At 36.2% G+C, this 19082-nt stretch overlaps 6 protein-coding genes across 6 annotated transcripts; 3 read left to right on the top strand and 3 right to left on the bottom strand.

The window, feature by feature from the left end:
- Nucleotides 1–425: 425 nt before the first annotated feature.
- Nucleotides 426–2333, top strand: GCK72_020528 (uncharacterized protein; the record flags this gene model as incomplete). Its single annotated transcript, XM_053733635.1, has 10 exons — nucleotides 426–498; nucleotides 546–652; nucleotides 700–791; nucleotides 837–952; nucleotides 998–1158; nucleotides 1209–1323; nucleotides 1373–1554; nucleotides 1608–1678; nucleotides 1739–2065; nucleotides 2120–2333. The coding sequence occupies 10 exons, from the start codon at nucleotides 426–428 to the stop codon at nucleotides 2331–2333; spliced, it is 1458 nt and encodes a 485-aa protein (XP_053582548.1).
- Nucleotides 2334–6138: 3805 nt separating this feature from the next.
- Nucleotides 6139–7699, top strand: GCK72_020527 (uncharacterized protein; the record flags this gene model as incomplete). Its single annotated transcript, XM_053733634.1, has 6 exons — nucleotides 6139–6177; nucleotides 6226–6386; nucleotides 6849–7069; nucleotides 7120–7292; nucleotides 7342–7541; nucleotides 7588–7699. 6 exons carry the CDS (start codon nucleotides 6139–6141, stop codon nucleotides 7697–7699), a joined length of 906 nt encoding a protein of 301 aa, XP_053582547.1.
- Nucleotides 7700–8660: 961 nt separating this feature from the next.
- On the top strand, nucleotides 8661–10755 carry GCK72_020526 (uncharacterized protein; the record flags this gene model as incomplete). The annotated part of the gene is made up of 6 exons (XM_053733633.1): nucleotides 8661–8895; nucleotides 8945–9079; nucleotides 9132–9241; nucleotides 9983–10290; nucleotides 10340–10452; nucleotides 10499–10755. The coding sequence occupies 6 exons, from the start codon at nucleotides 8661–8663 to the stop codon at nucleotides 10753–10755; spliced, it is 1158 nt and encodes a 385-aa protein (XP_053582546.1).
- Nucleotides 10756–10846: 91 nt separating this feature from the next.
- GCK72_020525 (uncharacterized protein) lies at nucleotides 10847–12025 on the bottom strand (the record flags this gene model as incomplete). Its single annotated transcript, XM_053733632.1, has 3 exons — nucleotides 10847–11532; nucleotides 11727–11850; nucleotides 11900–12025. 3 exons carry the CDS (start codon nucleotides 12023–12025, stop codon nucleotides 10847–10849), a joined length of 936 nt encoding a protein of 311 aa, XP_053582545.1.
- Nucleotides 12026–12393: 368 nt separating this feature from the next.
- On the bottom strand, nucleotides 12394–13234 carry GCK72_020524 (uncharacterized protein; the record flags this gene model as incomplete). The annotated part of the gene is made up of 2 exons (XM_003116040.2): nucleotides 12394–13085; nucleotides 13132–13234. 2 exons carry the CDS (start codon nucleotides 13232–13234, stop codon nucleotides 12394–12396), a joined length of 795 nt encoding a protein of 264 aa, XP_003116088.2.
- Nucleotides 13235–14440: 1206 nt separating this feature from the next.
- On the bottom strand, nucleotides 14441–18232 carry GCK72_020523 (uncharacterized protein; the record flags this gene model as incomplete). The annotated part of the gene is made up of 12 exons (XM_053733631.1): nucleotides 14441–14724; nucleotides 14777–14975; nucleotides 15018–15145; nucleotides 15193–15534; nucleotides 15588–15745; nucleotides 15790–16043; nucleotides 16665–16948; nucleotides 17001–17202; nucleotides 17253–17380; nucleotides 17428–17763; nucleotides 17812–17969; nucleotides 18018–18232. 12 exons carry the CDS (start codon nucleotides 18230–18232, stop codon nucleotides 14441–14443), a joined length of 2688 nt encoding a protein of 895 aa, XP_053582544.1.
- Between the last annotated feature and the right edge of the window lie 850 nt (nucleotides 18233–19082).

Genomic DNA, 19082 nt, shown 5'->3' with positions numbered 1-19082 from the left:
GATTGATCCACGTCATAAAAAGTTATGACGTGATTTGTTAATAGTGACGACATGAAAGAAACAACTGTATTCAATTTTTCTAAATAAATTTTACAGTATAAACAAGTACATCCCGGAAGAACAGAATATGAAAACTTTGATGTCACGTTTCCCGAATTTCAGTTCTTTCTTTGAAAACCAAGCCTCCCTGTTTCCAGCTTACATACCTCGAATGCCATTAGATTGCTCTTAGGTGTCATTTTACAGTTTCACATTGTGCTCGAACAAACCTATTACATTTTTAATTGTATTTCTGATACTTGCTCGCTGTGTTGACTTTTGGGCAAAACGTGTTAAGTGGGCGTGGTCTATTGCACTTAAAAGGCCGATAAGACGGTCAAAAAGTAGTCAGATTCCTTTGGTGCGTAGTTCTCTGGAATTTGAAAATGACTGCAAATTTTAATGTGTTACTTTTCATTTTGCTAAGTTTCGCGTTAACACTGACAGCACAAGAATTCAGTGAGTTGTTAAGATACTTTCTGGTTTAAGTTTTTCTTGAAATCCAGTTTGCCCGACAGCTCCAATCACAAAAGATGCCGGACTCACTGGAGTGTTACCAGCTGGAGCAACAGGTCAAGTTCAAGTTCCAGCCAACACAACATGTACATATACCGTGAGTAATTCTGGAATAATGTAAAGTTTTTATATAATGGGTTACAGTTCCAAATCCCGAAAGGATTCGCTCTCCGAGTTGACACCACCGCAGATTATGAAGTTTCGATGGAGAATTCTATAAATTTTGACAATATTTTGTGAGAATTTTGAATGTTTTCTGAAACTAATGTAAGGTTTTCTAGCATCTCTCCTCCAGCTGTCAACGTGGTAGACTACGCGATGAACACCGAAGTTCCATTTGAAATTGTGTCGAAAACTGGAGACTTGGCATTTATCACGAAGTATTCCTATATCGACCGTGGGTTTTTGCAGATGAGTATAAAATTTTTAAGATAAATTGCAGTGTCCAACTACAAGCAAGTAATAATTCCCACTGGAACTCATTTGAACACCACCTTGGATCCTAATAAGTATTACACTGTGAAAGCTAGCAATGACAATGACCAAGTCAACTTGCAATACGGATCCCGGCAAAGTAGCGTCGCTGACTTGACTCTTTCTGAAGTATTTATGTTCGATGGGAATGATATTTTCAACTCGAAATATATTGGCAGAGTGCCAAGTGTTTACGAAAAGCAAAACCTTTTTATTCAACCTCCAACACTGTAACTCTCGTCAATTTGTACGGTAACCCATCGAGCTCGCTGTTTTTGGGAAATGATGCATCGGGTATGACCAGTGCATACTGTAATTTTTTTCTTAACTTTCCCATTTTCAGTCATAAAAACGCTGAACAACTATGGAGTTCTTGTGATGGATTCCGATAAGGAGTACGATGACTGGATGTATCTTTTGAAGGATGCAACAGTTGTAACAGACTCATGGTATACTGTAATTTGCAAGGATTGCACCACGTTCTCAATTGATTACATGTTATTCGATACGGATAAGGACTATTCGGTATTGAAAAAGTTTCTTGAAAATTTTTGAAAGTTTCTATATTTTTATTTTAGAATGCAAACGGGTTTGTAGAAGTCCAAGGAATGACTCCATCCCATAAGCTGCAAACTATGCTGCATTATCAGTAAGTTTCTGGAACTTTGGGTTCTAATGATTGTCTGATTTAAAAATTTAAAAATTTCAGATACTCCACCTCCAACAATCAAAGCTTCCCACAAATCATCCCCGCACCAATGGCCACTTTCCATCTCTACAATTCATCCTTCCACTTCAAGCTTCGGCCTGGTACTCTACAAAAAGATTTCGACACCTCGTCAGGAGCGACTCGATACGTTTCATCCCCTCAACTCTGGAACCCCGATGCCAAGTCATCTTTCGATTACACGTTCTCCGATTTCAACAAGAATTTTAACTTTTCCATTAACCTGCAGAGTCTCAAGTTAGAGAATGATGGTGATTCATTGAATGTCGAAGTGGGAACAGCTGACGGGGACAACAGTTTGGATAAGAAGTAGGAAACCAACTTGAAAAATAGTCAAATATAAAAAGCAAATTTTTGTTCCAGGTACACCAAAACTAGTCTGGAAAACCAACAAATTGCTGGAATCGGGAGTTATCTCAAGCTAGTGTATACCGGAACAAAAAATTCAACTGTTTTGTTGAATTTTGAGATGATAGATATGACAGAGACTACTGTATCGATGGAGACCACAACAAAGGAATCCGTCTCTTCTCTGCCGCTTTGGGTGCTAATTGTAATGCCATTGTTTGTAATGTAACTTTATTAAAAATTGTAAATAAAAATATATGAATAGTTTCCGGCAAATTTTTATTTCGGAATCGCAATTATTCCAATCACAAACTATACTTTCACCTTATCTTTCTAAAAATAACTTCAAAAGTGTCGGCACGTTCTTCTGACGCACTTTCGGCATAGGGTCATTTTGTTTTTATTAGCGGTTCTCCCTCCCGGAAATGTTTATCAAGACACTGTTATCAGTCAATTGGAAACAAGCGAGGAACACTAAAAATGTAGCGTTTCTTTTAATGCTCACACCTACGAAATCAGTTTATTGTCATTTTATGGGAAGTTGCGGTCTTTGTTCAGTGAGAAGTCGTAGTTTGGGTGCGTTGAGTGAGGTGGAAGGGAATCAATTTGTACTCGAGAATCAGACGAGCTTGAATGATGTAAGACATGCACAAAGTTAGAAGAAAAAAAAGATACATCTAGCTGAATAATGTTTTGCACTTCTTGACTTCTAGATTATCCGACGCACCGGAAAATTGACAGAATTTCAAACTTTTCTAATGAGCATTGCTGAATTTATTAATAAATCTTTTGAATTCTGCTTGAAAAATGCATGAAATCCAATGCATGTGTGAAAAATTTGCTTGTTTCATTAATATTTCTTTTTTTTATTCTGTTTTACACGGTCTCCCACACTGCGAAGAAACTGCAAAGAACGTGAAGCCGATTTTTTCACGTTTTATTCAATTCTTTTATTTTTCGCACTGAAAATACAATATTTTTAGGTTTTTTAGACGTCGCAATGCATAAAAAAGGTCTCGTCCATCAGAACTGTAGAAAGTAAATTTTTCTATTTTATGAGCCAGACAGAAAGTGAATTTTGGTCAAAAATTGACATTTTTGATGCAGAAAGACAGATTTTCAGAAAAACAGGATTTTCAGCAATTTCAGACAACAACGGTTTCAGAGCGTCCTCCTGCAATTTTTGTCTGAAAATGTTTTCTGCCAAAAAATGTATACTCACGTTTCCGAAAATCTGTTTTTCTGTATCAAAAAAGCCAAAAAATTACGTTTTCTGGCTCATAAGATAGAGCATTATATTTTCTACTTTTTTGATGAATGGAAACTTTTTTCATCGATTGCGAATATCTGAAAATACTGGATTTTCAGTCCAAAAATAGAAGAATTGATTTGAAACGTGAAAATATCGGCTTCGCGTTTCTTGCAGTTTTTTTTTCGCAGTGTGGGAGACCGTGAAGTGTTTAAGACACATTCTCTGTGAAACTCGAGCTCCGAGCTGTTACCCACTGTACAGAAAAAAGTCAAACCGGTTTTTATGGGTTGGTATCATGCATAGTGGGTACCCAGACAACTAATAACATATTGGTCCATATTTCATTTGGCTCCGCCCCCTACCCTCTAAAATAGCCCCTCTGGGAGGTGAAAATTCTAAAAAAAAATCTGAAAGTTTTTTCGATTAAATTTTGACGGGAACAAATAGAAAACATTATTTCAAGCATTTTTTGTGTTTTGACCATATTTTTAGCGCCTCATTTTCACCGAGAAAAAATGTCATTTTTGTTAAATTTTCGGGTTTTTTTCAAACTTTTGTTTATAACTCAAAAAACTATCATTTGTTTGAATGAGATCTTTTCATATTCGGAATCTACAGGAAATTTGAAGTAATATAGGCAGTGTCCGGTCAAAAATCTCGGGGTACCTATTTTTGCTACAGAGCAAAATATGCAATTTTTTGAAAAATTTCAACGTATCCCTACTCATGGAGCAAAAATTCAATGTCGCCAAATCGTTTGAAATTTTGTCAGAATACTACACTATATGTTATCTATTTATTCCCAAAATTTCAGCTCATCCAGTTTGATCCGTAGCTTTTTTGAAAATCTGTGTGTCAGTTTTCAGTGTTCCAACCGAAAAAAATTCCATACAACACCGAGTGGCGGGGATCAAACCGGATGAGCTGAAATTTTGGGAATAAATAGATAACATATAGTGTAATATTCTGACAAAATCTCAGCCGATTTGGCGACATTGAATTTTCGCTCCATGAGTAGGGATACGTTGAAATTTTTCAAAAAATTGCATATTTTGCTCTGTAGCAAAAATAGGTACCCCGAGATTTTTGACCGGACACTGCCTATATTACTTCAAATTTCCTGTAGATTCCGAATATGAAAAGATCTCATTCAAACAAATGATAGTTTTTTGAGTTATAAACAAAAGTTTGAAAAAAACCCGAAAATTTAACAAAAATGACATTTTTTCTCGGTGAAAATGAGGCGCTAAAAATATGGTCAAAACACTAAAAATTCTTGAAATAATGTTTTCTATTTGTTCCCGTCAAAATTTAATCGAAAAAACTTTCAGATTTTTTTTTAGAATTTTCACCTCTCAGAGGGGCTATTTTAGAGGGTAGGGGGCGGAGCCAAATGAAATATGGACCAATGTGTTATTAGTTGTCTAGGTACCCACTATGCATAATACCAACCCATAAAAACCGGTTTGACTTTTTTCTGTACATCGCCATGCTCGAGTTTCACAGAGAGTGTGTCTTAAAATCTGAAAAATCCGAAAATCGAATTAATTGTTTTATAAACTCATTATTTTTATATTCTGTTTTGAAAATTATACCATAATTATCTTGATGCCCAACACTCTCTAACTGACCGGCAGTCAAATGAGACACACCTCTAAAAATACCAGCATGTCGGACTGTCAAAATCGGTACAGGACTCTTTGCTACGTAACATTTTGAACCAAACAATGCACCATGAAATTGAGACATCTCATAACCAAGTTGATTCAAAATTACAGTCAAAAACAACAAAAATTCATTTTGCTTCTTTTTACAAAATGTTATTCTTTTTTCAACTTGATATTAAAGCATATGTTTCAAAATTTTTGGATTTCAGTGCAATTGGTTTTCGAAAATGTTCAGATTATTTTGTCGTTTGTAGTTTTTGTTATTGTTGTTCAGGAATCCACAAAATTGTTATTCACTTGGATTTTTTTCAATTGTATCTGATTTTATAAGATATCATTTTGCTCTTTTTGTTATCATGTGTTGTTATCCCTAGATTACTAAAAATTTCCAATTTAAAATACAATGAGTCAGCGGAGATTCTGACTTTTTGAAAGCACTTGAGTATAGTTTGAGATTTTCCATTATTTTCTTTTGACGGAATAATACCTCTGATCATACATATGTTTTGAGTTCAATTCTGAATGGCAGTTTCTGAAAAACACTATATTTTCTATTTTATCTACCCAGACAACTTCTAAGCATTTATTTTTTGTTTTGAACACTCAAAACACACATTTCTCATTTTTTCAGTTTTTTTTCTATTGCAGATTTTTTTACAATAAGAAGTTGATGAAGTTGCATAGGTGACTCAAATGTTACTACGTTCGCATATCTTTTTTTGTTGTTATTATTCTTCATCAAAAACATGAAAAATTTTAAATGATTTCATAAGCCTATTCTTCATTTATGCACATTTTTTAAAATCTCCACAAATCTGTTGATAATCTAATCACCAGGAAGACTCGTTGAGTATAAAAACTCAGTCTGTAACTTTGCTCATGTAGGATTATTCATACTTTTCATGGTTAAAGATCGTTTGCTCCAGTCAACCGAAATCTCAAAAAATGTATCTTTCTTAGAAATACAGTGTACTTTGTTCATTTGCTGCTTAGTCTTACGTCTTGATAGATACAATTACAATCTAGGCAATAGATTGACTATAACATTTTATTGTTTTTCAGAAAGCCATATAAAAGAGATCAGGAAAACTCAGAAGAACGCACTTTTTGAAGCAATGGAGGACATTAATGTAACTGCTTCCGCGTTGCTACCGGTAAGTGATATTTTTTACTTTAAAGGCTTTTCTAGTCAACTATTACAGGCCGCTCTGGTGGGAACCGTGCTGAACTGGGCAGTGTTTTATTCAATTCACAAGTTGAAATCGTTCAATCATTCGTTTGGATTCTTGCTCACTAACCAGACGCTTTTTGATGCACTCAATTCCACGTCGTTCTTGTTCTACTTCTGCCCAATGGTCTTATTGTAAGTCGGACTAATGTTACGGGGAGAATCAAGTTGAGAGTTCACATACATATTTACAGTAGGTGCCAGGTCTCATTGACAGTCTTATACTATCCATATAGATATTTCTTGAAATATTTTGAATCGAGGGTTAAATAACTTTTCCACAGACTAATCGTCAGTCGGGCCGATTTGAAACATTTTTACGGGGTCGGCTTGAGTACAACTTCTAAATACAAATTGTTTGAAATTTTTTGAGTTTTTTGACTGAAATAGTCATATTCTTAATGAGCGATTGAAAAAATTTCACAATAAAAGTATAGAAATAATAGGATCATTTTTTGAATCCGGCCCGGCCAGGATTTCTTCTGCCTTTAAAGTTTCAGAACACACGTACAGAAAAGTTGTCAACTACATAGTTTCAATTTAAGTTTGATCTACACATGGTGACATTATCTCCAAGAAACCCACCTAAAATTTCAGTGATGTACCGATCATGAAGCAGTATTCCCATCACTGCGGTTTCGTTATCCTCCTCTGCTCTGAAATCTCTATCATGACTCATTTGGCAATCTCCTTCAACCGATTTTGCGCAGTATGGATCCCTTACAGCTACCAGAGTGTATTCAGCAACAAGAATACCAAATTTTTGATTGCTGCCATTTTGATCTTCTGTGTTTCAGTGGCATTGCTGTTTTATGAAAGTTAGTTGCTCCCTCTGAACTATTTAAATGTCATTCACTTTGATTTCTAGAGCTCTGCTATCTTTACTATGATGAGAAGATCCACTTCTTGACATTCAGTACTTCGGACCTTTGCAGTTTCATTGGTTGGTATGGAGACTTTCTGAAAAATGCGTCGATTGTTGCATTTGTTGTTTTTATGGATATTCTGACCGTTGTGAAAGTTAGAATGATAACGAAAAAGGTAGCGTTGTAAAATAATAAATCAATAATCTATGCAATTTATTTTGCAGGTGGAGTCGAGTATCAATGAAAACGCTCAAAACAAAATGTCCTCCCGTGAAATGCGTTTCTTGAAGCAGACCGTTGCTCAGGGCTCGGTTTTTATGATGGAGCTCCTCGCATACTTCTTTGTTCCACAGTACACCACCAATAAAATGATTGTCTTTTTCTCAACTTCATTTGCCTGGGTGGCGATGCATGCAGCTGATGGGTAACTTGGATCTAAGAGGATAAAGTTGTTGAAAAAAAACTTACAGAATGGTCGTGTTGATTTTTAATCCAGAAGTGAGAAGATTCTTGTTCTGTCAGGGAAGCAGTCACAAGGTCACGTCGACGAGCCAGATTACTGTCAACTTGAATCATCAATGAATTTTATGACCTATTTTGTATCTAATGTAATTATTCTGTTATGTTCGAAGCCTACTATCTTATTCATTATTTTCATATACATATTTCCAATCAAAATATTTCGAAAAAATAAATAAAAAAGGAATGAATTCACAAAAATGAGGTGATTAGACAATCTATAATACGTTTACTATCAATTACAGCACCGTGCAGTAAGATATTCAATTTGCCCTTTTTCAGTGGAAAATTACCTATTTTGAGAGGGTGTTACGTCATCACACAAAGTCAATTATGTATAAACCATACAGAACAAAGGTAGAGCTTTATTTTTGTAGTTGGCAACTTTTTTGTAGAAGCACTCCCTAGAGAGTTATGGTAATTTTAAGAGGACAGCTTAAAAATCATTATATTTTGCACAGAAATCGGACAATTATTTTGTCGATATGTAACTTTCAAAGGAGTGCTCGCACAAAAAAGTTGTCAACTACAAAAATGAAGCTCTACCTTTGTTCTGTATGGTTTATACATAATTTACTTTGTGGGACAATCAGTGACACCCTCTCAAAGTTGGTCACTTTCAACTGAAATGTTTAAATTTACATCTTACTGCACGGCACTGTACATTCATAGCCAGTATTTTTTGGATGTTTCCAAATTTGTAAATACAGTAACCTCCGCTAAGATCATGTGTCCATAAGAAAAAAGTAAGATCAAGATTCCATGAAAAACATCCAATAAACCCATTCTAGGTGCGATTTGATTTCAATCTCCGAACTTTCGTATCTCTCTTCTCCCTCCCCTCCATCCTCTCAAACATGCCCGATTTCCCACCGCCAGTTCATCATGTTCATTCAAACTAGGCACGATATTGCACTCCGCCCACTTCCACTTTTTCAGTGCAAACCCAATTTGAGATTCAGATCAAAGCAGGTTGAGTACACTTCTGTCCTTCCGGTCTTCTTCAATGTGCCCATTTGAAGAAATGATGGACTCCTCGGAAGGTTCTATAATGCTGTCCTCTTCAAGTTCTTCCATGTCTTCTAGTCCGGCTCCTTCCTCTTCGAATGAAGTCTGTGAAGTCTGTGGAGATCATAAAGTTAACAATAAAAGATACGGAGCATTCGCCTGTCTTGGGTGTACTGTATTCTTTCGGAGATCAATCACAAAAAACAAGAAATACAAATGTTTAAAACATCAAAACTGTTTTATTTCCAATTGTAAGTTTCACTTTATCTGTGTTGTCAAGTTTAAACAAATTGTTTTCAGTATACCGATGCGCGTGTAGATACTGCAGGTTCCAGAAATGCCTTCGAGTTGGGATGAGAGGAGAAGCTATCCAGAAGAGAGATGTTGTGGGCCCGCGAAACTTGATAATCAGCCCTGAAATTATTTTTGTGGAGGGTAAGAATCAAATAAGGGGTGACAATTTAAAAAAAACCATAAAAATTTTCAGACCCCAGTTTCCTCAAACCATGGGTTGAATTCCAGCGAGTGCAGGTTGCAGAGCATCTTCCATATTTTGAGAGCCATCAAGTGGATCCGGCTTTTTATAAAGATAGTTCGGTAAGCTGTTTCCCTTGAGTGCAAGAAACTGAAAAGTCTTCGTGATCATTCATGTCATTACACTCCCGTGAGGAGACACCATTCAAAACGGAAAATCACATTATTCACCGTAATTAGTCCGGGACGGAAGATCGAATGAACGCGGTTAACCTCCGTTTGGAGGAATAGAGAATTATGAAAAAGGGGAGAGTTGACGAGTGATTGGGAATATGTAGTAAGGAACAATCCGAATGCAATCATTTTAGAACTAGCCTTTAAAAAACCAGACGCTCTGAAACTGGACGCTTTGAACTTCTGAAAAAAAAATTTACACAGTAATAACCATATGACATGTCAGAAGTAAAGAAAAGGAAAACATTATTGTTTTTTATTTCTCTTGCGATCAAACGGTTTTGAATTCTGAATTGTTTAAATTTCAAAGAGACTTTTTGAGACACTTTTTTGGAAACTTTGAAATAACTAACTCGAAAAAGTTGTAAAAAACATGTTGTATTTTCGATTTGCTTTCTTCCCACCAATCTTTTGCTATGTGTGTTGAACGTGCTGTTATGGTATGTAGCCTCATCTCAATTTCACTTTCTCACGAAACAACCCCATGTAATCTAATGGTCTCTTTTGTGTTCCGAGGAGATGTTATCAATGATCACGCAGACTTTTCGTTCTTTTCGTCCTTTTCGTTCTCATCCGGCGGAATTTGTTTCGCTTTGCACATAACATTTTAATGAAAGGGGATTCTTTCAGAATACTGTAAAATACCGCCGAAGGGCTCGAGCTCATGATGTGGATATCATGCTGAAATTGTGTCTAAAACAAGCAACGGAATGGGGTAACCAGTTGAAGCCTTTCAAAAAGTTATCTCTAGTGTCTAAGAAGAATATTTTGGCGGAGTATTGCTTGGCATTTCTGCTAATTGATCAAGGATTCAAGACTGCAAAAGAAGCGGATTCAGGGATTTGGTTGCTTCAAAATGGAAGCTTTATGCATTCAGATTATTTTTTTGGACTACCATATGCAGCTATTGACATGGAAAGTATGAAAATTAAGACACAGTAAGTTGTTTCATAAATATATCATTACAAAATTTTCTTGCGGTTTCAGACTTCACTATAACTTTGTGTCGGATCTCCTGGAAACCGTTGCCAAACCATTTCGTAGACTGGAAGTTGATGAGGTGGAATGTGCCGTTTTGAAAATTTTAATGCTCTTAAAACGTAAGATTTTTCAAAATGTTCACCCAACCATATTTTTTATTTCCAGCTTCTTGCTCCGAACGAGCCATCTATTGCGGTCAAGAAGGTGTCGTTGCTGGGCTCTATTCTAGATGTGTGGATGAGCTTATGGAGCACACTATGGAGAGGTTTCCTGGAAATGGCGAAGAAAGATTCGGTGAATTGATATTATTGATCAGTGCAATAAGATGTGGGGTGAAGACACTTTATAATCAAACTCGGGTCTCCGATCTTTTTAATTTTATGAAATTTGATAATAGTGTGAAAGAGGTTTTGTTGACTTGAATTAATTTCAACCTTTCTTTTTTTGTTACGGATTTCCACGGGTTTGAGACTTTATTCAATAAATTTTAATTATTTAAAAAAAAATTTAGACTCAAAATGCCAGAGCACTAGCCTTGAAAGTTCCCTGCCCATTGTGTACAACTGTAACAATATTTGACTCGGCTAACACTTTCACCGTCGAGTTCACGCTTGCTATCAGCTTCCCACTTGCATCTAATACCGTCACACTGCTATTCCGCATTTCCAAAAACTGTAAATTGACTTGATATGGACCTGGTGCCACGATTTTCCAGGTGCAAGGAGACTGTAATCCTTGCATGCCATATCCATAAGATGTGAAAGTAGAGGGAGACATTAGGAGAGTTGTATTGCAATGAGAGTTGTCTTCAATTGGAGGGAGTGGTATCTTGCAGATGTTAGATGCTGTTGTATCACAGTCGGTTCTACTCCATAGTTGATGTACTGTAAATATCTCTAAGCAGTCTAGAGATTCTGGCATGTCGTCTAACTGATCCCGGAAATCGAAATCCCAGAGAGTACCATCTGCCCAGGCATAAGAGTTATTGAAAACTCGTTTTGCTCCGAGTCTAACATTTTCCGGAACTAGTGCCATCCGGTTTAGAATAAAATCGTTCTCCTGCTTTGAATGGATCGACACAACATGCCCATTGTTTTTTTGACATTCGATTTCTGCTTCATCGATAGATCCTTCCACAACATAATACGCGGAATTGTTGAAATTTTCAAACCATTTGCCATCGGACTTGTACTTTGATCCTGAAAAATAATTATTTCTGTGCATACCAACACGAACCTACCATCTACAGTAGTCGGCAGTTGACAAATAAATGAATAAAAATTGTGATTGCAGTTCGAGGAGAACCATCTTCCAACATGCGATCCTTTAGTTATCATGCTAACACAAGAGCCTTCCGAACCATTCACAAGAGGGTTCCCCGGGGCAAAGTTACTGTAGCTGGAGTCAGAGTAGTCATCGTTGTAACAAGACGATGAGCTATTTCCAAAACAGTACGATCCTAACCAGATTCTGTCTTGGCCTTGGTCAGATGCATATTGAACAACGGCTCTATTTTCCTAAAAACAAACTTTCGAACTGGAAACCAATTTTTAAAAAAAAACTCACGATTGCATTATTTATAGTGACAAGTGTCCCTCCAAATAACCGACATTCATAAATTTCAGAATGTATTTGGTTGTCTGATCCATAATATCGCAAGCACTTATTCATAACTAAATCGTACCCATACATGCATGTTAGATTTTGCGATAGGGTGGATAGTATAAAAGACAAAAATAGGAAAATAACTTTCATATTTTTGACTGGAAGGAAATATGACTAAAAATAATTATATCAGCAACTTTTATAGCGGTCGTTTGCAACAATTGAAAGAGTTGATATTCTGATTTTTGTTTCCGAAAAGGCGTTAAGAACAGATTAGAGTGTTAAGGTGTACTTAGTAGAAATTTGATGACAAAATTTTTGATTTTCGAAATATAGAAAGGAAGCTATGAGCACTTGATGTATGTAGTCTTATTAGTGTTGCCATATTGCTTTATTCCAGAAAAAAATTCTTATAAATAATAATAACGGAAAATTTATTTCAAACAAATTGATTATCAAGCGACCAACACTTTTGCCTTAAACAATCCTCCACTTTTGTGAACCACAGTTACAAAATTTGACGAGGCGTATACTGTAGTCCTAGATGTTGCAAGAGCAATCTCGTTTCCGTTTTCATCAAAAACTTCTACAGTACTATTCTGAATATCCACGAAGTAAATTTGGATAAAATATGGCCCTGGTGATATTATCTGGTATGTACAAGGTGTGAAAACTTCGGAACCGATGTTGTAGCCATATGATGTAATGGTTGTGGGAGCCATTAGCATAGTAGAGTTGCAGTGGGAATTGCCTTCAATTGTTTTTGGCTCAAGTGGTACTTTGCAGACAAATGATTGTTGAATATCACATCCGGCTCTCATCCATAACCCAGTATCGGTAGTCATCACTAAGCAGGGCCTCGTGTTGTCAGCAATATCGAATTGGTATCGCTTATCGAAATCTTCAAACAACGATCCATCGGACCATGCATAGACGTTCGGAAAATACTCTCTAGCGCAAAGCATTAAAAAGTAGACACTGGAAAATGTGTTCTTGATGAAATCGTTTTCATGTTGAGAGTTGATTGAGGCGACGTGACCATTATTCTCTTGACAAATACTCTCCGCAACTTCCAGAGGCGCATCATGTGTCGTATAATAGCAGTACCCATCGTAGTTTACACATGACTCTGCTCCCTTAATTGTTCCTAAAGTTAATAACGGTTGAGCTATTGTCCTGTGTTAATATCTTACCATTTGTTGTAGTCGGCATTTCACAAATGTAAGAATTACTTCCGTCCACACCATTGCAACTGGAACTATACCATTTTCCAGATTGTGATCCAGTTGTTACCATACTAACACATCCGCTATATTGGGACCCTGGTGCAAAATTATTTCCAATTGAGACAGGTCCCGAAAAGTCATCATAGAAACATTAAGAGGTGGAATTTCCAAAGCAGTAGACTCCAATCCATACTTTACTCAAGTTATTGTCACTAGCAAATTTCGAAATTGCACGGTTTTGCTGAAAAGAACTCCCTCTTACAGTCGAAGCAAAGACTGAAATCCTTTGAAACTCACAATTGCATTCTGAATAATAACCAATGTCCCGCCATAGCTTCGACACTTATTCTCAGCAAATGTATGGTTCTGAGGTTCATTGAAAATCTGAAGACACTTGTCTAGCACCATAGTGAAGCCAGGGTCACATATTAGGGTCTGTGATACTATAAGTTGAAACAAGCAGGAATAAAGAATGACGAGTTTTATAGTTTCACAATTATTCATAATGATTCTCCTTCTTTATTTATAGTTTATCCTAACAACGATTTTTTGGTCGATTTTTTTTGAATTATGTCATGAGAAATTCCGATTAATAACAAGACAATCAGAAACTATAACAAAATGATGTGAAATGACCTAGTGTTCTATGAGAATGGTCGTCGGAGTTTTAGAGCAAAACACAGAATAATTTTCTTTGTTACTGATAACAATTTGAAATGATTACACGCAAATTTGTTTAGTATTTGATTTTCTGGAAAGCTACAAATTGGCTAACAACGGCGGTCGATTGGGAATTTTTTATTTCTGTCGGCGTACTGGCTGGATAATAATAGAAATTAGTAAAATTAAAAACAACATTTTCATTTATAGCATAGTAGATGACCTTCGATAACTATTTTGTGTAGAATACATTTAGCAGAGTAGCGTGTGTAGTTTTGTATTATCTGTGATGTGCTGCTCTCAGTTCCAAATATAATAAAAGAAATTTCTGACTTGAAAAAATGATTTTTTGATTTTATTTCCTTCTCGGTGCAGAAGTTTGGTCACACAACCTTATCACTGAGTTAATCACGTACGGAGAGGATGATGGACAAACTACATGGAACAATCGGAGCAGAAATCACATACAGTTTTAATTATTTTATGATGCCAGCAGTTATCAATTATCAGAACGAGTGCTGATTCCACATGTATGGGTTCAATTATTTACATAAACTCATTGTAAAACAGAAAGTGGATGGGAAGTTTCGTTCATTTTAATTTTCAGAAGTTAAAATTATACCAAGAATACAAAACTCAAAGTAACAACAATAGATGCAAATAATTTAGAAACAGAAGCCAATTTTGTGGTTGTTGCAACTGTTGTAGTAGTAGTAGTTGTTGTTGTTGACGAAGAGTTTGTTGCCTGTTGTGGTGGATTTGTTGTAGTTGGTGTCGTCTTCATAATTGTTGTGGAAGATAGCAATGTTGTTGTTGTTAGTGATGCCGATGTCTGTGTCTGTGTCTGTGTCGTAGTAGTTGGAGGCGTCTGCGTAGTTGTAGTCAGCCGAGGTGGTCCTTCTGAAATGTATCTTACATGTGACAGTAGTTCTAACCACACTCCTAAACTCACGAATGATAAAAAACTGCGTGAAGATTGTAGAAGTATTATCTCTTCTTGATTTGATATCAAGCTTGTCACCAACAAATGGAATACTCCAAGACATTACTGCATTCCCCGGAATGACTGACGTGTTGTAGTAGCTGTTATCTGGTGGATTATTATATACTGCTACTTGAACTGAAGAACTCCCTGGAATGGTAGAAACAATCTGAAATTAAACCTTTTAGTTTTAAAGCTTGTTGTTCATTACATTGACACCAGTCACTCCCGTGTAATCAAGTGAGTCTTGCAAAATTCGATACGTCACAGAAGATTCTTGATCCGCTCTTTTCACATGTAGACCAGTAGTTGTGAAAGCAGTCGTAGCAACTAATTTCTCTAAAATTTAAGCAGAACAACGTTTTTAAACACAACAGAAAACGTACGATTCTCTCCTGGCTGAATTCGGAAACTGATTCCGCCGAGCGATTTCATGTGAAACGTTCTGCTTGGAATTGAGAAAGTCTCAACGTTCGAGAAAGATATTCCAAAATTTTGAAAATAAAGTGGATTGGCGAAAATTTGAGTGTTTGCTCGTTCCGCGACGCTTGACCGGAATCCATCATAGAGAGTAACTTGAGCATCAAGACCTTGATCCCATCTACTGAATGTCACGGAACTGGCATTATCACTATTCAGAAAAAGAGTGGTTATTGTCGCCGGGTTCTGCGAATTCAATTGATAGCTGATAGTTTGAGTATACGAAACATCGTAGACGTGGAAGTAATCTGAATTTGGTCTATGTTCCATTCATCCGATTATTTTGGATAAAAAAAATTACTATTTCGATCTTGATTCAATGTGCTTAAATACATAAATCCGGTCAATGTCTGCAACTGACTCGTAGTAAGGTTTGTGATCAAATAGACTGATATAAAGACTTCGTATGCTTGAAGTGCTCCGGTGATGGAATTTGTATTCAAACGTACATCGTTGAGTCTGAAAACAGTTTATTTGTATTTCTGAATCTCAATTAAACTTACGAAGTCATACGATTATTGTAATCTACTAAATAGATTTGCGAGAGTAGAGATTCATCATCATTGCTTGCAGAAATATAAATACCATACGACGATTGTCCGGGCAACGAATTTGATACATTTCCTCCGATAAAAGTGTTGAGATTGATCAGTTGCTCGACTTGCTGGCTCCCATAAATAAAGCTAGTCAGTAGAACAAATGATAGAAATTTCATTTTGGAGAGTTTCCCAGTCTTCCGGTAACAGTCCCAACTCGCCTTTTATATTGAAAGTTTTTTGCAACATTTAGTATCTAGTTTCATAACGATACGCAGTGCGTAATTTAAAAATTGTCTTTTTTATTGGATTCTCATCAAGAGACCATTTTATGAGGTGAGATAAGATGGTTTTTTGGTTTCATTTCGAATTTTGATTCGTCACTACTATAAAACGTGAATGAGAGAGTGTGCATCACTTGCAAAAGAGAGAAAATGCTTCGGCACGTTAACCACATACCATTGTTTATAATTTCCGAGTAGGAAACGTTTATCTCTGACGAATCGCAATGTCAATAAGGGTGACGATAACTGATAGTTATTTGATGTGATAATTCAGAAAGATCAATAATTTCTAAATGAATTTATCACTGAATGAAGTCAATAGTGATTTACAAAATTCAGTTATAAAACATCTCGATTCCCAATGAAAGTTATACGGTCTATCCGACATCTGTGATTTTTCTTGTATTCAACTGCATTTGAAGTCATTCACATCGTTTTTTTTCAGAAGAGAAAGTTCAAAATTTTGTCTAATTTTGAAACGATAAAAGTCCAGAGTATTTATTCATTTTACCATCTCAAAAATTACAATTAAATCAAAACCACATAGCTTAAAGAAACAACAATCGAAACAAATAATTTAGAAACTGATGCCACTTTTGTAGTTGTTGCTACTGTTGTAGTTGTAGTTGTCGTTGTTGTTGACGAAGAGTTTGTTGTCGGTTGTGTTGGTTTTGTTGTTGTTGGTGTTGATGTTGTTTTGACAGTTGTTGTAGAAGTTGGCAATGTTGTTGTTGTGGTCGGCGTCTGCGTCGAAGTCTGTGTCGTAGATGTCTGCGTCGTAGATGTCTGTGTTGTAGTTGTTAGAGGCGTCTGAGTAGTTGTAGTCAGGCGAGGTGGTCCTTCTGAAATGTATCTTACATGTGACAGTAGTTCTAACCACACTCCTAAACTCACGAATGATAAAAAACTGGGTGAAGATTGCTGAAGTGTTATCTCTTCTTGATTTTATATCAAGCTTGTCACCAACAAATGGAATACTCCAAGACATGACTGCATTCCCCGGAATGACTGACGTGTTGTAGTAGCTGTTATCTGGCGGATTATTATAGACTGCTACCTGAACTTGAGTGTTGTTTTTATTGTTGATGGCAAGAGTCTGAAATACTTTTTAATGATTTTAAATCAAAATATCATGGAGCTCATTACATTGAAACCAGTCACTCCCGTGAAATCTTGTGAGTCTTGCAGAATTCGGTACGTCGCAGAAGATTCTTGATCCGCTCCTTTCACAAGTAGACCAGTAGTAGTGTATGAAGAAGTAGCAAATAGATTTTCTTCAATTTCAGATCGTCATCTCTCATTTCGGTTTTTTTAAACTTACGACTTCCTGGCTGAATTCGATAACTTATTCTTCCCAACGACTTTATGTAAAACGTTCTGCAAGGCACCGAAAATGTCTCAACTTTTGGGAACAACATCACAATATCTTGAACTGCTAGTGGATTTGAGAAGATTAGTACATCCTCTCGTTCGCTTGAACGGAAACCATTATAGATGTTAACTCGAGCATCATCACCCTGATCCCATTTACTGAATGTTACGGAACTTTGAGATCCGGTATTATCTCTGCCAGAATTCAAAAAAAGAGTGGTTGATTGGTCCGTGTCATAACGACTTATGTCTTGAATATCATCAGCTTCGAAGACGTGGAAGTTATCTGAATTTCTCTGTTTGTTTAGAATCCTATATATCAATATTAAATTACTGTTACTCCACTGATCCCTTGTGCTTTGAAACAAAAATCCGGTTAATGTCTGTAACTGACTCGTAGTAAGGTTTGTGATCAGATAACCGGAGCTGAAGACACTGAATGGTTGAAGTTCTCCGGTGTTAGCGTTTCTACTCAAACGTAAGTCGTTAAGCCTGAAAACAGATAATTTGTATTTCTGAATCCCCCATAGTGAAACTTACGAAATCTTTTGGTTATCGTCATTTACTAAATAGATTTTTGATAATAGAGATTCATCATCAGCACTTGCGGAAACATAAATGTTACACGGACTCTCATTACGGCTAAATGGATTTGATACATTTCCTCCGATAAAAGTGTTGAGATTGATCAGTTGCTCGACTTGCTGGCTCCCATAAATAAAGCTAATTAGTGAAACGAATGATAGAAATTTCATTTCGAAAAGTTTCCAAGTCTTCCGATAACAATCCCAACTCGCTTTTTATAATGAAACCACTTTGCAACATTAGGCATGTAATTACATTATGATAAGAAGTGAGCGAAAAATGTTTATTCTTTGATCCTGATTGAGAAACCATTTTATGACTCAAAAACTGATTTTTCGATCCTATTTGCTCCTCTCAGTTCAGATACGTCACTACTACAAACCAAAAAGATGTTAGGAAATAAGAGAATGTCAATAAAAATTTGTTTCGCGGTGCAAGGAAAATGGTTCCGCTTGTTATCTTTATACCATCCTAATTGTTGATAGTTTCCGATTTGAAATTGTTTTATCTATGCATTTTGAGTGTGACGACATGCAATGCTAACAAGAGAGTCGATAATTAATCATCATTTGATGAAGCAAATTTGAAAGAAGCACACTATATGTAATAGCAGAAACTTTCAACCCGATATGGGATTGTTGATTGTCTTAGGCTCCCGCTATCTGGTTCCGATCTTCTTTACGTGAACAAAATCGAAAGTTATCGAGCTATTCACGTCCTGAAAAAAACGTTTTTTTTCCCTTTGCTCATTTACCAAAAAAACTTTTTTCCGTATTCTCCGGTAAATGACTCGAGTGAAAAACATTTTTCCGGAGGTGAATAGTTCAATTAGTTTTTCGGCTCGCCGCGCTCGAAAATGTTGAGGATCAGTTCGGTTCTGCTCGTGCTCGAAAACAGTTACATTTCCATTCATCGCAAACTTCCTAAAGTCGACCTAATGAAATTCCTCATAACTGATTGATTGTTCTTTTAAAAGAAACTGACAAGTTTATTACATTTTTCGTTGTTGATCTTCAAAAT

The sequence above is a fragment of the Caenorhabditis remanei genome, chromosome V (assembly GCF_010183535.1).
Source record: "Caenorhabditis remanei strain PX506 chromosome V, whole genome shotgun sequence".
Taxonomy (NCBI): Eukaryota; Metazoa; Nematoda; class Chromadorea; order Rhabditida; family Rhabditidae; genus Caenorhabditis; species Caenorhabditis remanei.
Note: the sequence above shows the minus strand (reverse complement) of the source record. Positions and strands in the feature narration are given on the sequence as shown.